At 42.7% G+C, this 20,801-nt stretch overlaps 1 protein-coding gene across 4 annotated transcripts in view; it reads left to right on the top strand.

Moving 5' to 3' along the window:
* The window catches only part of runx2b (RUNX family transcription factor 2b), a 47,303-nt gene extending 28,967 nt beyond the window's left edge, over positions 1-18,336 (top strand). For 3 of the 4 annotated variants that reach the window (XM_031288048.2, XM_031288049.2, XM_031288051.2), the window contains 3 exons: positions 8,835-9,002; positions 11,253-11,414; positions 15,101-18,336. In XM_031288048.2, the coding sequence (XP_031143908.1) occupies positions 8,835-9,002; positions 11,253-11,414; positions 15,101-15,579 (809 nt within the window). In that variant the 3' untranslated portion in view covers positions 15,580-18,336. The remainder of the gene's footprint in view (positions 1-8,834; positions 9,003-11,252; positions 11,415-15,100) is intronic. The other variant, XM_035995441.1, reaches the window with a different exon arrangement.
* Positions 18,337-20,801: the final 2,465 nt, after the last annotated feature.

Below are 20,801 nucleotides of genomic sequence, written 5' to 3'. Positions count from 1 at the left end.
GGGGGAATCTCCGGGATGGCATGGACGTTCAATGGCCAATGTCGGCAGCAGAAGATCTCCCAGCTGCCCGGAGTTATCTCTCCCTTTACTTTGCTGTAATCTTAACTAGTCGCTTTGGTGCTTAACCCACCTTTTGTCGGGTTAATTTAGCTAACTGTAAAGACAGCTCAACGTGAAGGGGGGACAAATTTATCAGGGAGGCGATTTTTGGCACGAACACTGGTAGCGCTAATGGAGACGTAGCTAACGTTATGGATGGCTGCTGTTCTGACTCCGGAGCCTGGGTCTGATATGGTCTGTTTCCCGACGCTTCGTTAAACTGCCGTTAGCTCGTTAGCGTCGTTAGCACCCTGCACTGGAGTTAAGAGCTGGCCGGGTTCGGATTGCTGTAATGATAGTGGCTTGCTGCTAGCTGGCTGGGGGCTAACGGTAACTATATGTCCCGGGGCTGTTTTCAGCTGTCATCCCGACTGAAGTCTCTCTGCGACGGGAGAGTGAGGCAGACCAACCGGGGTGTGCTAGCTGGCTAAATTAACATTAGATTAGTTGTCTATACGGTTAATGTTACTGGTGAACTTATTCGTGGGTTAGCCCAGTGCTGTTATCTGTGGTCAAAACAATCATACTAAAAATAACTTTATGAGTGTGTTGAAAGATGTTGTAACCTTTATAATGTTACCCACAAAGCATTAGCAATAACGTTAGCTACTTGTAAACCAGCACATTGTAGTAACGTTAAGCTGGATCAATATTGACATGTATCAATAAATTAGGTCTCTGTTGTATTACTGTGTTGCAAAGTGGCATGCAATTAATCACAAAATGAGTATTTCTTTCTGTGACATTCTGTGACAAGATACGAGTAACTAGATGGTGAAAGGTTAAATGACGCCACTTACAAGCGACTAAAGGAAGCGTCCCGTGTCAAAAATAAAGTAACAGATTTCTCTAGGTTTGAAATTTGGTGGAAACATTTGGAATAGTCTAAGAACACAAAATATATAACATAAGTATGGTCAGTTTTAGACATTTTAATTTATAAATGTTACATATTGTACCTTTAAATGCAGCACTAACACCCATACTCATTTAAATGCAATCAGACAAACACCCACACACAAAACAACCTTATAGGAGTGTTCGCTAGGCTATGTCCCATTAAACTCTTTAAAACTGCCACCTTCGGTGCTGCTAGGCTGGAAACAGTATGAGTAAACATTAACATGTCTGTCATGATGACACCATAAGGCCTCCAAATAGTGTCATCACACACACATGCCTTTACATGCGCTAGTAGGGTACTATTACCTGCTGTTAGGGCTTGGGCTTTGTTTCTGACAACAGCTGTTTATGCTCAATGCTATATGCTATGTGATCGTCTGGGATGCTAATTACATAGTACCACTCTATTTAGATATAGGTATATGAGGGCATTTTTGTTTTTGGATTATAATGCTTTGTCATTGACGTCCTCAAGCAACATTTCCAAAAAATAGAATATACTTTTGTACAGCATCCAGGTACTTAAAGACGATTTCAGAAGACTCAATACGCTCCCTCACAGACAGTTACACACCCATACCTATCTGCTGCTGCCTTGACTCGAAACAGCTTTTAACAATGGGAGCCGGACAAATAAAACTCACCAAAACATCAGGAGGAAAAGGAATGAAAAGAGGGAGGGAGGAAGAGGGGGGTGGGGGGGGGAGAAAAAAACGTCTGCAGGCTTTTCCAGAGGCAGTCAGTCAGTTGAATGTCTTATGAAGTTCCTTGAAGAGGTGCCAAGGCCTTTACAACGCAAAACACAAAGTCATTCAGTGGGAGGGAGAGACAGAGAGGAAGACAGCAGAATAAAGAGTAAGAAATGGAGGCAGAGAGTGAATAATAAAAAGAGATAAAGATTATGAATGAGGGTCCGGAGTTGGTTGGCCCAGAGCTGCAGTAAAAAACATCTCAGAGGGATTTGTTCTTCACTGTTCTGAATCAAAACACTTTAATGTGAGCAGAGAAGTGCAGAGGGAGCACACACAAGCCAAACTCTGTGTCTGTATGTGTGTGTGCTCTTTAAACTTCGTACAATATCGTACAAGTGTGTATATTATGTGTTTTTGTGTTCAATAAATGTTTCGCCTTTGGGAATTGTTTTTTCATTATTGCATGCACAGATGTGTGTTTGCATATGTCTATTCTTGCGTGTGTGTGTGTGTGTGTGTGTGTGTGTGTGTGTGTGTGTGTGTGTGTGTGTGTGTGTGTGTGTGTGTGTGTGTGTGTGTGTGTGTGTGTGTGTGTGTGTGTGTGCGCACCCTTCCCTTGCCTGGCTTGCTTCCTCCAGGCTGGAACGCATGGACCACACAGACGGCTGGCAGCGCTCCACGACAGCCTGGCTCCCCCTTTCTCTCCGTCTCCTTCTCTCCTTCGCTCGCTGCCTCATCTCCCGCACCTCCTCTCTTTTTCACTTCTTTTCTTCCCCCCCACCCAACCACCCACCCACCCTCAATTCTGTTTTTATTATCTCCCCTCTCTTTCCCCTTTTCTTTCTCTCCTCCCTCCCTCCCTCCCTCTCCCTCCCTCTCCCCCCTGTATACCAGACCCCCATGGTAGACGGGCGTCTGGCTGTCACCCACTCAGCGCTTTTCCTTTCGAGCCACGCTCTGCCAGTTTTAGATTGCCACCTGAAATAATTCATTGTTTCTGACCGCTCACAAAAACAACATGGCCACTGTGAGGGCTCCAAATAAAAAAGTGAAATATGGACCCAGTGTATTCATTCATCGACTTTACTGGCTGTTCCACTGTGAGATGACTGACACACATACACACACACAAACACAGACTGGCTGATTCAACCCAGGCTCCATGAGCATGGGTTTTTTCTGAATCGGCCCCAAAGATACATTCATCCAAGCTCACCCAGTGATCATAAACCAGCCTGAAGGGCTTAGAGGGCATGACGTGACACCAAATTTATAAATCATCCCATTTATTCAGGATTTTCTGGCGCTCAGCAGTTTCCTCACATGTTCCTTAGTCAGTCTGCAGGCAGGAGAATTTGCTAGTGATGTGTCTGTAGTGATAGCTGAAACTTGATGCGTTGGTGGGGGTTCTTCAAAGGAATAAATCGACATTTTGGAAACATTTTCTCGCCGAGACCTGAAAATCGATTCCACTCTCCAGTCTGTACAGTAAATATGAAGCTATAGCCAGGAAACGTTATCTTAGGATAAAGACTGGAAACGGGGAAACAGCTAGCTTGGCTTTGTCCGAATGTTACAAAATCCCTACCAGCACCTCTAAAGCTCACTCATTGACACTTTATATATTGTTTTTAACTAATTCTATTACCTTTAGGTGGAGCCAGGCTAGTTGTTTCCAGTCTTTATGCTAAGCTAAGACTGCTGGCTGTAGCTACATATTTACCTTACCGACAAGAAAGTGGTAACAATCTTCTCTTAATCTTCTTCTTCTAACTCTTAACGAGAAAGCAAATGAGTATTTCCCAAAAACTATCCCAATAATATTTTGAGCATTTGGAAGAAAAAAAATGAAAACTTGAGTTTTTGAGGAATATTTTCAGCCAGGAAATATGAGGGAACAGCTAACTATTCGTCAAAGATCTCTGTGCTCAGGCTCAGATCCAATCTAATGCTGCCATTAATTACAGAGGACTTATATTCTGTTTGCCTACTTGCTCTTACTAACTGTTATCAGATCAGCAGGGGAGAGTTGAATCCAGACTTATGTATCTGGGACGGCTGAAATAATACTATTCTAGGATCAGTGTGCAACTGTGTGATTAGATATACTATCTATAGCGGTGTTATCTAATCATTATTAATCTTTTTTAGCCTGTGTGTGTGTATGGGCATGTGTGAGCATGTACTGTACGTGTATGGGCAAGGGTATAATGCACATTTGAACACATGCATTATGCATGTGTTCAAATGTGCATTATTGCATGCACAGATGTGTGTTTGCATATGTCTATTCTTGCGTGTGTGTGTGTGTGTGTGTGTGTGTGTGTGTGTGTGCGCGCGTGCATGCGTGCGTGCGTGCGTGCGCAAGTTGCTCACATCTGGTCTGAATCTGTCTATGTTTCCGGCCGCTGGCTGGGCAGGGAAGTGGCAGGCGCTATCGAAAATCTCCGCTGTTTTCACAGAGATGATGGGAATCTCAGGGACTTTCCCTACGGCAGTGAAATCATCCGCCTTTCCCGCTCCTTTAAATACCCCCAGCTCATTCCTCCACCCTGCTAGAGTTCCGATAAAACAGCTGAGACGTCTTGTGTTTGGCAACAGTTGTCGTCTAAAAGGTGTAATTAACTTGTGAATAAAACTGTATTTACTGTCAAGGCAGGCTAAACTAATAGACTTGAGGTCTGGCTGTTTGGAGTGTAAATTGGACCTTAATGTGGTGGTTGACATGCTGCATTACTATAGGAGGAAAAGATACATTGGTTTCCTTTTAACTGCATCCATAGGTTTCTTGACAATATGGTCGTCGGTGAAAGCTGAGAGCTACTGAAATTGCGACAACAAATCTAAGTTACTAGTGACAGAGAGCTGGCTTGTCATGTCGATCAGAATTAGCTTTATCTCCTTAAATATACATGTTAATATATGTCTGTATTTTGGGATCTTAAAAGATGTCGAAATCCTAAACCCTCTCTAACTATTTCACCATTCGCTGTGCTCTGTGCTCCTGACTGATCCAGTGATCTTAATTTACTGGTCATCAGGGTCTCTTCCTCTTCATGTGCCTCCTCCCCCTCGTGTCTGTCCCCCTCTGTCTCCCCTCATCTCCCCTCGGTCTCCCATTGCTATTTATTCCCATCACTAGGAGACGGGCTATGCACAAAGCCCGCACTGTATCCCGAGGCTTTTTTAGAATAGAAATTCGGTCTGTTGAAAATGGAAACGCTATGATTGACTGGGCACAGCTTGCACAGAGAGATGAGGAATGCCAGCAAGAGGCACAAATTATCCGCAGGAACGATGGAGAAATATTTTTAATGAAATATGGCCATGAATTATGTTAGAAAGCAAAAAACTTCAGTATGATGAGGTTTTCAAGTGGACTATATTATTTGCGTTCCAAAGCAACTATGCAAAGAAGCGGATGATGAGATTGTCTGTTTGTTTTGAACTGGACAATGCCAGTCCGGTAACGTCATTGTAATAAAAATCGTGGTCTGTCTGGCTCCATTTTCACTCCTGTCATTTTCAAATTGTTGTTCCAGAATAAATTAATTTGAGGTGAAGAGTCAGATGGTTTCATAAAAGCATTTATGTGGCTGAAATATTTTTTTTACAACTTGCAGTAGTGGAAAAATGACACACTTAAGATGAGACCATTTTTGAGAGATTATTTTGTTGTCATTTGGTGTTTGTTTGATGGTGAAAGTGACATAAAATCTGCAGGGAGAGAGACAAAGGTGGGGATGGCCTGTGACAAAGCTCCTCAGCCGGAAGGTCATTGGTACATATTTTAAGGTGCTGACACCAGGCAGACAGCCAAGAACTAGTGGCGATGAAGGCCGACTGGGGCATTGCCTCTCATCGCCTGTGTCTTGGCCAAAAAGTTGAACTTGAACACACAGCAAAGATAACGGTCGACGACCAACTGGCACGTACGTTCGGGAAATAACGCTCAATGCCAGCAGGCGGCGGTAATCTATTCGTCATCTAAAAAGGGAAACTGGATATTCACAGAGCCTACTCAGCTTCACTCCCTACTGGGACGACAACAGACACAACCCACGGCTAACCAGATTGTCCATCTGAGGGACTGTCATCCATTCTGGCTGGCAGGTTAGCTTTTTTGCTAATTCCACCCAACATGCCTTCATGCTACGCTGGTTACAGGAAATTTGCCAAACATAGTTGTCACTCATTTGGCCATAGCAATGTGCTTTCCTACGTTGTGACAAGAGTGTGTGAATGAAACATTAAGTTGTTACATTTTTCTAATCTAGTGGCCGGCCAGCCGGCTGGCTAGTTAGCTGGCTTGCTTGCTCTGGGGCTCAGTTCTCAGTCTCGCACAAAACCATGGTGCAGAGGGAGAGAGGTCTACGGTCTTTAACTTAAGTTTTGCAGTAGCCTATAGGACATTATTTATTAGTTTATTTTGTAATGTGTAGGTATACACTCACCTTGAAGATTATTAGCAACACCTGTTCAATTTTTCGTTAATGCAATTATCTAATCAACCAATCACTTGGAAGCTGCTTCAGTGCATTTAGGGGTGTTGTCCAGGTCTAGACAATCTCCTGAACTCCAAACTGAATGTCAGAATGGGACAGAAAGGTGATCTAAGCAACTTTGAGCGTGGCATGGTTGTTGGTGCCAGACGGGCTGGTTTGAGTATTTTCCAATCTGCTCAGTTACTGGGATTTTCATGCACAACCATTTCTAGGGTTTACAAAGAATGGTCTGAAAAAGGAAAAACATCCAGTATGCGGCAGTCCTGTGGGCGAAAACGCCTTGTTGATGCTAGAGGTCAGAGGAGAATGGGCTGACTGATTCCAGCTGATAGAAGATCAACTTTGACTCAAATAACCACTCATTACAACCGAGGTATGCAGCCAAGCATTTGTGAAGCCACAACACACACAACCTTGAGGCGGATGGGCTACACCAGCAGAAGACCCCACCGGTTACCACTCCTCTGCACTAAAAATAGGAAAATGAGGCTACAATTTGCACAAGCTCACCAAAATTGGACCTTTCAAGACTGGAAAAATGTTGCCTGGTCTGATGAGTCTCGATTTCTATTGAGACATTCAGATGGTAGAGTCAAAATTTGGCATAAACAGAATGAGAACATGGATCCGTCATGCCTTGTTACCACTGGGCAGGCTGGTGGTGGTGGTGTGATGGTGTGGGGGATGTTTTCTTGGCACACTTTAGGCCCCTTAGTACCAATTGGGCATTTTTTAAATGCCACAGCCTACCTGAGCATTGTTTCTGACCATGTCCATCCCTTTATGACCACCGTGTACCTATCCTCTGATGGCTACTTCCAGCAGGATAATGCACCATGTCACAAAGCTCAAATCATTTCAAATTGGTTTCTTGAACATGACAATGAGTTCACCGTACTAAAATGGCCCCCACAGTCACCAGATATCAACCCAATAGAACATCTTTGGGATGTGGTGGAACGGGAGCTTCGTGCCCTGGATGTGCATCTCACAAATCTCCATCAACTGCAAGATGCTATCCTATCAATATGGGCCAACATTTCTAGAGAATGCTTCCAGCACCTTGTTGAATCAATGCCACGAAGAATTAAGGCAGTTCTGAAGGCGAAAGGGGGTCAAACACGCTATTAGTAGGGTGTTCCTAATAATCTTCAAGTTGAGTGTATAGACATGTTTAAATAAATATACCTACACAAGTAGTTATGTATCTTGTTGTACGTTTGACGTATTATGGACATAATGGGCAAAAATAGATATTCCAATTATATTAAAGCTCTATGTTTTTTTAGAAAGAACATTGGAATGTCATTTTTGACCAGTTTTGACAGCTCTATGTGTATTGGATTGATGAAGATGAGATGAAGATGCAAAATGAAAGAAGCCTTCTGTGTGTGGCCTCTTGAAAGTCGTTTGCTTGCTTTCCTCACTTTTTTCTTCCTGTGTACGAAATGGCTTAAACAGTATTGCTGAATAGCCAATCAGATGGATTCCTCTCACTGACGTCTCCGAAAAGAAGCGGAGGAGGTTCGACGATCTCTTTGGTGTGTCAGCACCTTTATACAATTTGTCCACAAGGACCCCCGGTGAGGCAATTTTCTGTGGTCTTTGATCTTTGAAATGCTGATTTTTCTGAAGATCTCCTCTCCCTCCATAACACCCACACAGTCCCGTAGATGTAGTGCCAGGCCTTTGTTCCCAGCACAGGCAGGTTGGGCAGGATTCTGAAGTAGCTTATTGTTTCTACCTTAGCCAACTGGAGCTCTGCCAAGCACAGCAGGAGTTTCTACTCTACTCTTGATATTTACTTTACCACCTTTACAGGAGAACTAGTGCGAGACCAGACAGACGTTCTGACACAGACCTGTCAGTGATAAAAAGGACTGTTTGTGCACAGGCCTCTCTTTCTACCCCACCTTTGCTTAACTATAGTCTACACCTGGGCCCCTGGGCAGGTTTAGCTGCAGGGCCAATAGGGATAGAGATGGGCTGGCTCAGACAGAGCAGTTGACACATTGTGTTGTGTTTGTGGTCACGATTGATGTGTTTGCAATGTGCGTGTACTGTATTTGTATATTGGTCGGGTCTAGAGTTAGGCTAGAGTTACCAGCCCGAAAGAGTGATGAGAATAAAATCAGGATATAAAGGTTGTTAAGGTATTGGCAGAGGAATGCAGGAAAATATATAATATATTTGGCATGAGTTACAACTCCTGTGGGGATAATTGGGCGATGGCGTGAGAGCTTGTGTTTACCTGAGGAAGAAGCCTCAGGTTAAAACTAAACATACATGCACCTTCTCACTCTCACGCCGAACCTTTTCTTTCATGCAAGGTGATCGGAGGTAATTGCCTTCTTAATTAGCAGGATGTAGCATCCCATTCCCAAAAGCCTCTCTTTACCCCCTCTTTGTTTAGGAGCACAAACTATGTTTACCAAGTTAAGCATGGCACACGGAAGAACTGAGTCATTAAAACATTGTCGAGGATAACTGACAGGCTGCATGCCAAGAGAACAAACATACAAACTGAGATAATTTGCATCACTGCGGTAATAAATTATTATTATCAAATAAAATCCTTTCTTACTGCAGCCTGTAACCTCTTTACCAATAAAACACTGTTTTTGTGTGTCCACAGGACATCGTCAGAAACTTGAGGACCCTCCCAAGACTGGTCTCTTCTCAGACCGCCTTAGTGAGCTTGAGAGGATGAGGGTGAGGGTGGCTGTTCCCATTCAAGGCCCCCGGCCAAATCTCAACACAGGGGCCAACTCCTTCAACCCGCAGGGACAGACGCAGATAACAGGTGATTCTCAACTTTTACCTCAGACCCAGAAAAGATTGGTTTTAAGCACCATTAAAGCAAGCAGCCACCCCAGTGAAATGTCAAAGAGCAGGATCTTACTGCTCTGTAGATGATTTTAAAGCTCTGACCCCGCTGTGAAAAGATCCTCTGGGATTACATGGTCAGGGGTCGACAGGGTTTCAAGTGTCTTTTGTCGTTGAAGTAACTTTATAATGCAACATATTTCTATTGCAAAACCTTTGCAGGTAGTTAGCATCAGAGGTGTCTTACCTTATATCCCTGTACCAAACAGTGAAACCTATTTTTTATCTAGAATAAAAATCATTTTAGGCTTTATCTTTCGGGATATCCTGTTTCTTTTGATATATGAAATCATGTTTTTATGGCCTGGTTCCAATGATAAAAGGCATTTAATTAAGGCTGGTGAGCAACATATATCGACTTTCATTATTATTGTATTATGATATGATCAAAAGTCAGTTTGCAAAATTTACAATTTCAAGAAAATTGTAAATTGGAACACACTTTATTGCTTTGAACATCAATTTGATTATTTGATATGCAATTAATTATTATCAAAACATATTCTTAATAGTAAGTATTTCAGACAGACTGCCAGCCTTACCATTTACGTCAATTTTATTCCAAGAAAATGCAAATATAGAATTCATTGATAAAGTAGGAACGTCTGCAATATGCACCACACCTTTTCTGAACAATATCATAAAGGGTATCACTGAATAAGCAAGCAGGCACAAACTAAGCAGCATTTACTGTATGTAAGGTGAAATATCAAACCCCAACTGGAGCCATGTGCACATCCTGATGGGACCACAGAACGCCCAGTGCAGTATGTTACATTGCCTCCGAGATCGTCTGTCTTTCTCTACTCCGTCACTATATCAATCCACATCCTAGAAGGTAACACCATCTCTCACGGCTGCTACCTGATCGCTCCCACACCTCTGGAGGCTCGTCACAGGTCGTCTTTTAGCTCTTAGTTACTCTCTGGCATGGCTTTAAGGTGTTACTTAGGGATGGCTAAACAGCGTAGCAGTGTGGCCACGAGCGAGAGTATTATCCACTGGATTGGTACATAATTGCATGTGAGAAAACTGATTCTCCAGTGTAAATATTTTGAGGTGAAGCTTGAACTGTATATCTAAGTACAGCTTTAATTAGAGCAGTTGTTCACAACCCTTGTTGTCTGAAGTACCCCCCAGAGCCCTGTCATAGAAACCTAAGTACCCCTTTACCACCCGACACATTCCAAATGGTTTTGAATGGATTTTAAATTGGATGTTATTTAAGACTATTAGTTATATCAAAGTAGATAATAATTTTTTTATATAATTGAACTGGCAATGATTAGGTCGTTTTGGTCACGTTCGCATTCTTACTACGTACTGCTTGGAGTGACTGCTGGACGTTCAACCATTACTTTTAGCTAACTTTTTCAAATGTTTTTTCATTGCTTTAAGCTTACTTTTGAACCATTCATCCAATACTTTTGGCTTACTTTTTTTAACCATTTATCCTTATATTTTTTTTGCCAACTGTTTTGATCCTTCTGCTCGGTTGCTAACTACTTTTCGTGAACTCTCAATCGCCACACATAGCGTTCAGGAGTTGTAGCTAACTCAATATGTTCTTGATTTCTATTTTTTTCAAAGGAGTTCAGCAAGTCCATAATCTCTCTGCAAACCCTGGCAACTACCCTGCTTAGGAATCCCTGAATTAGAGATTGTAAATCACTACACATTTGTTCACAAATTTCACCATGACAAGTAAAACGTAGCTCGCATACAATGTAATATAGGCCAACTTTCATGCTCTACAATAGTGTTGCAACACAATAAAGTGTCTGTGCTTTGGTTATTTTCTTGGTTGTCTGCTGGTGTGTTTACACACTGGTTGTGTGCCAGCAAGGCTCTCTGTGCCTCAGCTGCAAGCACAATGTTTTATAAGGCAAACAGGAAGATCTTCTCTTCGGAGGTAAACATTAGATGTGTCATTAAGGAGGATGTTGCATAACGAGTCCAACTGATACTTACCTCAAAATCTAAGCACAGTGAAACAGAGACGCTAGTAATGGCTACAGTTGTTGTTAATGTTATTACACATTTTAGCAAAAAAGTAGCCACTGCTAATTATTTTTCCTTTCTTTTTTTGTTTTTTGTCTTTGTATGTCTTTCTTGGCTATTTCTCTTCTTCCTCATTTCCTTCCCTTGCTTTCCTTCTCCACATCAGACCCTCGTCAGTCCCAGTCCTCTCCTCCCTGGTCGTATGAACAGACGTACCCGTCCTACCTGAGTCCCATGGCGTCCCCCTCAGTGCACTCCACCACCCCCCTCTCCTCCAGCCGAGGCACGGGCCTGCCTGCCATCAGTGACGTGCCTAGACGATTGCCAGGTAGAACCACGACTCTGCCACTGTGTGAAACCACCCAGTCTCCTTGTCCCGTCAGCACTGCCTAAACTGCCACAAATAATCCAGATTTATTTCTAATGCGAAAGAATGAGGGAAAGGGAGAGAGAAAGACGGACGTGCATGCACACAAGCTCACACGCAAAAGCAGAAACATAAACAAAGACTCCAAAAAAAATCCCTCTATGTGCTTGTATTTACCAGAGACTTACACAGCACGGCGAGCTGCTATTAGCTCATTCTCAAATGAGAGGAATGAGGCATGTAGTCAGAGTCCGACTGTCTCTCCAGAGAGTGGTTTGGATGGCGTGGATGACAGTAGAGGAAAAAAAATGATTGTTTCCGTTTTTTCCTCGCTCCGAGCCTTTGATCCCAGATGAGTACGGGTAATAACAGGCCCGGGATAATAACAGGCTCGTGACTGACAAATAAAGTGTCTTTATAGCAATACGCTTCTCTCACAAGGCATTCTGGGTAATTGTCTAGCTAGTTTGTTTGCCTGTGTTCCAATTTGTCTCTGTTTTTCCCCCAATGTGAAAGCTCCTTTAAACTCCCTACATGCCGCCAGACAAGTTTCTCCCCAGTACACCTGTTTGACTCACTGCCATGTGTTTTTTTTCCTCCGTTTTCTTTTGCTAACGTACTACACCCTACTGTGTGTGTGTGTGTGTGTGTGTGTGTGTGTGTGTGTGTGTGTGTGTGTGTGTGTGTGTATAAACGCCCCAAGCGAGGGTGAGTGATTACGCGACGCGGCCGTGTGACTCTGCATTAGAAAGGGTTTAAAATCCAGCCAGCTGCCTTGTCAGCCTTGATTAGTTTGGTCTTTCCCTCCAGCTTTCATCTTTTGAGCGTCAGGCTTTGTTCTCAAAGTGACACGCGCGCATGTGCGAGCACACGCATAAGCACAGGCCCAAACCTCGCCGCCCGCCTTCACCCACTTGCACACCTCGAGTACTTAATGCCTTCTAAGTGATGTGACTAAGGCTCTCAGATCTCTGGAGATCATGTTGACACCTTGCCAGGCTGCTCTGTAACAGTATCCAGCCACAGAACATACCGACAAGTACAAGCAGAAGCTGATATGGATGCTCCAGTGCAAACTGTGCACCGTCCTGCCCCCTCCCCTCCGCACACACCTTCACACAATCCAGCTCATGTGTTGAAATGTTAGTTGCTAAGAAGCGGTTGCAAAAGTTCATCAGTCAAGTAAAATACCTAATTCGGAAGTGATGCTCTAGAGTTTGTAAAAATCCTTCCAAATATTTAGACATTGTTCCACTCTGGTTACATTTAAACTAATAAAGTTTGATCTGGCTCATCATCACAGGGCCCCTTTTAGCAATCAAATATTTCCAAATGTTAAAAGCAGGAGTCAGGAGTTTATTGAACAGCGCCGGTCCCGTCTGAGATCACACTGCTCCTCTACAGCGGAGACAATCACCTCCTATTTCTATTAGAATCAAACGGAGCTTGTGGAAAGAGGAAGTTTAAAGGCCTTAATTGGCAGCATATGCTATCTGACGCTAGCGACAAACCGGCTTCGCAATTCCCCCCTGCACATAAACACTGCGTCCCCCTCCTCTTCCCCGCCACCCCCTGTCCTCTCGCAGCAGACATGGTGACACGGAAGACGCCTGGTGATTTATGATAAGAGCGCCATGGCTGGACTAAACCACTGAGAGGAGACAAGAGGGAGGGAGGGAGAGAGTGCGAGAGGGGGAGGACCTCCTATTCTCCTTAAACTCTGCGCCCAGCGCGAAGCTCGCCGCAGCCAGTTAGTGGTTTTGGGGTATTTTTTAAGGGATGAAGCGGAGAGAGGAACGAATGGTGAGATGGAGCAGCTCCTTCTCAGCTCTCTCTCTCTCTCTCTCTCTCTCTCTCTCTCGCTCTCTCTCGCTTGCGCTCATGCACACGGACACACACATACACACACATACACGCACACGCTGGAGCCGATGGGAGGCGAGGAGAGGAGCCACATCAGAGCTCAGCCCTGCCTCATTATGGATCTCATGGAAACTGTTTCTGCTTAAAGTGTTTCCACATGTGCAGCTCCTGATTCATCCCAACTGCTTTTTTATGTGCATACAGTGTTCACACACACAAACACACACACCTCTCACACACACACACACACACACACCGTTTTGCATGCATAAACAGTCATATAGATACACATGCGCCTACACATAAAGAAACATAAATATGCAGAGGCGTAAACATGTTAAGGCAGATGCATGCGTGGGACTTCTCTGATGTGTTTGTTAACTTTATCAAAACTCAACAGTTGACGTGAAAAACAGTGAAGTTGATAAATATAAATATATTTGTTGATGAATGCTATTCTTCTAAATCAGGGGTTCTCAACTGGTCTCACCCTGTGAGGCCACAACATTAGATATTAATTTTATCCTCAATGTACAAAAATCCACATTTTAAATTCTCTGGTTCATACTTGCGCTTCACCATCTGGCCTCTGAACATCAACACAAACTTAAAGTGAACGTTAATCAAATGATGGTTACCATGGCTACGGCGCTAGACTGCAATACGGATCTGATGCATTTCTGTCCAAGTTTTGTTTTTCAAAATTAAAGACAAGTCCAAAATCAGATGTGTATTAAATATTATTTATTTTTTTATTGAACAGCTGTCCGCGACCCACCCAGAAAGGGTCCGCGAACCACTTTTGGGTCCCGACCCATCAGTTGAGAATCACCGTTCTAAATTATATAATACACATATTTGATTGCATACAATTCCGTTTACTAGTGTTTCATTTCTCAAGGGACTTATTTGATAAATTCAATTACAAGACAAAGTGCTTGAAGGAGAATTCCGGTCGATTTCAACATGTAGCTCTGTTGTTTGTAAATTTTAAGTGCTGTCAGTAGCGAGAAAAACGAAAACAATCGCTGTTGCCTACACCGTGTTATCCTCCTACTACAGTTAGCGCCCAGGAGGCTGTTGAGACGGCAAGACTTAGGGACCGTCTACAAACTACAACACCGAAAAGAGATAAAAATATTTATTAATTTAATGATTAAATAAGGTAGTGTCTCAAAACGTACCTGAATTATAACTTGTCTCCTGGTAGTTGTTCTACAGCACTTACTTTAAAAAAAAAATAAGCATATGCCTATTTTTGAAAATATTTTTGTATCTCTTTTCGGTGTTGTACTTTGTAGACGGTCCCGAAGCACTTGTCTTGCTGTCTCAACACCGTAACTAAACAGGGCTGAATTAGCACAACTTTTATGCATTTCTTTCACATCTACTGCAGTCAGATTCACTGTGTTCACTCGGGAGGAATCACTTCACATGGGTAGCCACTTGTAATGACATTTCGAACATGTTAAGAGGCTAAAAGCACGTTTAAAACCTGCCCTGTTTCAGCCTCCTGGGTGCAAACTGTAGCAGGATAACACGGTGTAGGCAACACCAATTGTTTTCGTTTTTCTCGCTACTGACAGCACTCCAAATTTACAAACAACAGAGCTACGTGTTGAAACCGACCGGAATTCTCCTTTTAATAGTTTGAGTCCAAAGCAACAATTCACATGATCAAAACTGACAAACTGGTGAGAAGACGTGTCATTATTTCTGCTTGTATGATGGTATCTGCCGTGCTGTTGAATCCTAAAGAAATGAATGTGTCTATGTGTCAATAGGTTCTTCTGACCTGAGCCCATTCCCTGGTCAGTTTGAGCGTCAGTTCCCGGGCCTCTCGTCCCTCACAGAGAGTCGTTTCTCCAGCCCTCGGATGCACTACCCGGCCACATTCACCTACACCCCGCCCGTCACCTCCGCCATGTCGCTGGGCAGCGCCCACTACCACACCTACCTTCCCCCTCCTTACCCGGGCTCCACCCAGAGCCAGAGCGGACCCTTCCAGACCAGCAGCACGCCCTATCTCTACTACGGCGCTTCGTCCGGCTCCTACCAGTTCTCCATGGTTCCCGGCGGGGATCGTTCACCCTCCCGGATGATCCCTCCTTGCACTAGCGCCTCCACGGGCACCTCCCTGGTGAACCCCAACCTGCCCAGCCAGACGGAGGGAGGGGTGGACGGCGACGGAAGCCACAGTAACTCCCCGACTGTTCTCAACTCTGGAGGCCGCATGGATGAAGCTGTCTGGAGGCCATATTGAAGAACACCAAGGGGGCGGAGATTTGAAGTCAACTGATGTCATGGTTTGAAAGCACAAAACCTTTTTCTTTTTTTACTGAAAAGGGGATTTTTGAGCTCTCATCAGCTATCTCTACCTTTTGCTTGGAAATTAAGGTTGAGATTAAAAAAGAAAAAAGAAAAAAAGAAATAAGATCAGACTTGTATGGACTTGTCTTCCTGGAATGTGTTTTGACCAAGGCACTACAAAGGGAGTCATTCTCACAGCAATAATGAGAAAGACAATTTTGGTTTACTCGGCCCAAGTGGATGAGACATTATTTCATTTTTATTATAATCCACAAGCGAAGGGATGCTTCAACAATATTTGTAAAAGACTGCCTCCTTTGTATAGTGTTTGTATTTCAATAAGGCTTTTTGCAGAGCATGTTTTTGTACTACGACAATATCAAGATGCAAGTTAGGCACTGAGTAGCAAGTGATGAGAGTAACACATATGTTACCTTAAGTGGTATGGACATTAAATTTGCTTTAAAACAATTAATTTAACTTGTATATTGTGGGTGAAACGTTGATGTAGATTGAGGCGTTTTCTTAGTTTTAACTTATAAAGCCATAAATTATGTATTATATTTGAAACTTGAGTCAAAGAAGTGTAATCTGAATATTTTTGATGCATCTATATGACTAAGTTAAATTGTTTTTTTATAGGTAATTTAAGAGAGTGAGAGGTTTAATTTTGTTGTATTACCCAAAGATTTAAATCGTTTCGAATATGAAATGTAATTTCCAAAAATGTTTTGCAACATGCTTCTTCTGGTGTAACTTTCAGTTTAACTGCTCCGCACGTTGAGAGCCCAACATCCTCGCTAGGCGTTGACACACATTTGGCTTGGAATTAAACCTCTGGTATTTATTGAGCAATAACTCGTATTGTGCCTCTTGGCAACATACCATGAAAGAGAGCTTCAATAGGGAAAAATAATTACATGTTGGGGAAATTCTGCTTGATTTCTTTAGTTTGTGTAGTCTGACATGCGCCCAGATACATACTATATGTATTCCCTTGTCCAAATAAGAAATGGTACATTTATATACAAACTGACATGTAGCCCACATGTCATTCTGGCGCTGCCACGCCCAGCAGGTCAGACTTTAAGGTTCAGTTATTTTTTACGGTACATGAACTCCTCAGGACTGGAATAATCTCTGGATGATTTCAAATCCCACAGTCTTCTTTTCATATCTAGTCCGGCTGAATCCTCTGTCAAGATTATAGGGAACATGCCAAGTCTGTTCTAACTTTCATATCATGTGCAAAAAGTTGGCTTTGAAAAAGTTTGTCTTAGTGTGTGACACACACAGGTACTTTTTTTGTTTGTTTCTTTGCTTTTTTCTCCTTCAGTCTCTGAGACTGAAAAGGAAATATCACAGTTAACTTAGAGACAAAAGAGACTGTGACATTCCTTCAGACATTTATTTATTTTCCTCTTTTTTTCTGCTTTTGTCGGCCTGGTTTGGATCTGTATCGTCCTCCCTTACCGGTGTCACAAATCATGTGGCATGAGGGGAGGTCTGATATTTTCCAATTTGAAATTACTATGTGAAATATAGTAAAAAAAACGGTTGCAGTTAAAGGAAAAAGTGCAAAAACCGAGGTGATTGGATGCAGCTGCTGGCAGCAAACTGGTAACCCAAAAATATGGGAGACTTGTGTATGTTTGTTTCATAAAGCACTTATTTCTTGTTTTATTTCTAGCAGCACTTACGGCAGGCTGCCAGCAGGGCTCGTGGTTTTGGTCCTCAGTGCAGATATAACGCCACTGGAGTCACACACGCACGCACACATACACACACTCAGAATGGATAACACTTGGCCAAACAACCCATTTACATTGGAGTTGAATCTGATCTCACAAGGCAGTTGGTATTTGTTTGAAAAAAGGCATTTTTCTTGCTTTCATACAATATGATATTCAGTACATGTAGGTAATATAATAACCCAATTTAAAAAAGCTGAGAAAAACATGGCCCTGTCCAAGGATCAGACTTCAAGCTTTCATTGAAGGTTTGCACGCAGTGCCTCTTTTCCAGTCTCTGCAGAGGATGTTCTGAACTCACTTAATGGAATCGAACATGTCACAGTACATTTCCCCAACTGCTTCAGCCCAAACGAAAAGTCTTTTTGCTGTTACAGTGTAACATAAGAAAGCAAATAAAAACCTTTTAGATTGTTGTGATTTATAGCTTTTTTCCAATTACAAATTGATTCAATGTCTCCATAGTAACTACGCACATCTGTTGGGATTTATTTTATCCGCTTCTTTCTTTCCAAACTTTTGGTCTTTTAAAAACTGTTTACACATCAATGCAGCACTGACATCCCATTTTGTCCTCATCTGCTTTAGTTTGTGTTGTGTTTTTCAAGAGGTTTGTCCTTTTTTCTTTCCTTTGGTTACATGTTGCGTACAAACTGACCAAAAACCTTGTTTCATTTAATGATCAACATGTATGATATCCAGGAACCATACCTTACCCTGCTCTTATGTAACGTTTACTTGTTATGTTTATTGTTATGCTTCTTCTCTCATGAACACTTGTCAGGAAACTGAAACTGAGACTCCATTAGATTTTGCTGGTACGTTTCATATCATCATCAAGTGAGGTTTTTTTTTTGTTTTTTAAAGGGACAAACAGACCTGACAACAGTGAGTGAAATTGGCATTGTGATTGTACATTTTGTTTATTTTAAGAATAAAATAGGAATTTTGTAACTTAATTTTCCCTCTTAATCTCCTCTTTCCACTGAGATAACAGCTATGTTTGATCTAAAAAAAAAAAAAAAAAAAAGGCACTATGCATGTGTATAGAGATTTTCTACCAAATGTTCTAAGTGTTTACATTTTTATGTCGGCTGAATTTTCATTTAAATCCCCCGTGCGCTCAAAAATGTGTTTTGCTTTTTGGAACTTAATGAATGATGTAGGTGCAGAGTTTGACACTAGAAGGCTGGAGGGGGAAGATTTATTTGTTTCTTTGCTTACTTGAAAACTATTTAAGACGTGTAAATACATATGACATCACAACTATCCAATCGTGGTTCCAATATGCAACTTACGTGTTACAACTGTGATGTGGAAACTTGAAGCCTCCAGTGTACAAAAACCCAGAATTTACTTTTCAGTGAAGTAGGAGACATCTTTTGTCCAGGATTTAAAATCAACAATACATACACATTCATAGATTTTTTTTTTTTTTTTTTTTTTCAATGAGGGCAACTGAGACGTGCTTTTAGGATATTTAACCAAGGTAATTGAACTTTTTTGGACAGGACCTTTAATTTCAAAAGTTTATGCGTGTGATTAGAGCTCATCAACAATATTTTCTGGATATTTGGATTAGATTTCCCGGTCTGCTGATTCCTATTTAAATATTATGGGCCACCATTGAGCATACTGTAATTCCCCAAGAACATTCAGCGGTGTTATAACTTAATCTTTTTTTGAAACAAGCAGATCTCCGAGCGTGTTGTGTGGAGGAAGCACATTTAGCGGTGTCATCTCTGGTCTGCCGCTCCGTCTGCACCAACATTGTCTTTGGACGGGGACTAAGGCGGGCTGAGGCTCCGGCACGCTCAGCCAGACTACTACTGCCACTGCCACTGCCATGGCTTCATTTCAAAGGTACACTGGGAAACCAGAGAGATGCAGACAAGAACAGAGACAGGGAGAACCCAGGGAAGCTGTTTTACATTATTCCAAGACATAATAGAGCCAATCTAAGTGTGCTCACACACGCACGTAAACATGCTGAAATAGAGAGAGAAGAGAATCCCACCATCCCATGTGTTTTTTTAAGGTTCAGATTGGGAGCATTCTCGGGATTTCCCTGAATATAGATTGCATGGAAAAAGCTCCAGCTGGTTTCAGGTTCACATTTGCAGCGTTCTCAGCCATGTCTAGCAATTATAATAATGAACTCCGGAGGAGCAACGGGACCCAGACACCCAGAGAAATTAGCATAATGTCCTACATGCACGGTAGAGACAGCAGAGCCGAGGCAGACTCATTTAAGAGGGCTTGCTATAGAGTTTTTGTCCCCGTTGAGTTTGGTGGTTAAGGAATGATGCCAGCGATGATGTGCGCTTGATTTTTATACCAGGTCGTAAGTAGTCTTGCAGCAGCAGCAGACTGCACTCTCTTCCTTATGTTATGCACTCAACAGAGAGCAATACAAACAGGAGTTTATGAGGATACAAACCTACTCCAATCAGATGTCTGTGTGTGTGCACACACACACACACACAAACCCATTGCTGACAGCCCATGCAAACTGTTTACTTGACCTCTACAAAGATTTCAGAGGAGCAGCTCAAGCGGGAAGTGATCCTCAAGGGTCCCATACCACTCACAGAGCTGTATATCTCTGCCTATGTTTCCGTCTCCACTAACAGGGCTCTGTGTGTGTGTGTGTGTGTGTGTGTGTGTGTGTGTGTGTGTGTGTGTGTGTGTGTGTGTGTGTGTGCTCTGCGGGAATTCATGCATCTTGATTTCTCATTTAGTCCCTAGATAAACTCAGGGAAGGGCAGGGAACTCTCCTGTCGAATCAGCTTGAAGCGCTGACCTCCCTGAACCTTTCTAATCTGATGTCATCTGATCTTAACCAATGACGACGGGCCACCGTAATGTCTCAGAGGAAGACCATCTTTGAGCTCAAGCCATGCCCACCATAAAACACACAAAACTGATCTTAATTTGATCTGAATGTAATTGAGCAATCCCCCTCCTGCTCCAGGAGAGTTTCAAACTGAGTCAACAATAACCATGTACTTTGGCGCACTCTAGTGGCTTTTTTTTATTTAACCTTAGGGACCGGGGTGAGGGGCCCACCCATATGGTGTTCCATACAGCCAAAGGTTGGCTGGATGTGTCCAAACTAGCTCTTTTTATGTTAGTGGTAAAGTTCCAACACCCCACGTTTTGTCTCCAGCCTGTACAAAAGGTTTCGCTCAACAAATGAATATCAGAGATGAAAAGTTCTTCACCCTCACAGAGAGGGGGGGATGTAAATGACGACTTGTCTTTTGACCTGTAATAAAAGACATGATCAACTGGCAGGCGAGCTGCATCCAGGCAGCAGCCCAGAACCTCACAGACACGGTAGGTTGTAAGGCGGCCTGACATCCAGCACCAGAATCCATTCATCACTAGATTAAAGCATGCCTTTTCTTTAGCCTGCTTTGAA

The sequence above is a fragment of the Sander lucioperca genome, chromosome 19, assembly GCF_008315115.2.
Source record: "Sander lucioperca isolate FBNREF2018 chromosome 19, SLUC_FBN_1.2, whole genome shotgun sequence".
Classification (NCBI taxonomy): domain Eukaryota; kingdom Metazoa; phylum Chordata; class Actinopteri; order Perciformes; family Percidae; genus Sander; species Sander lucioperca.
This window is presented reverse-complemented; position numbering and strand designations above follow the sequence as displayed.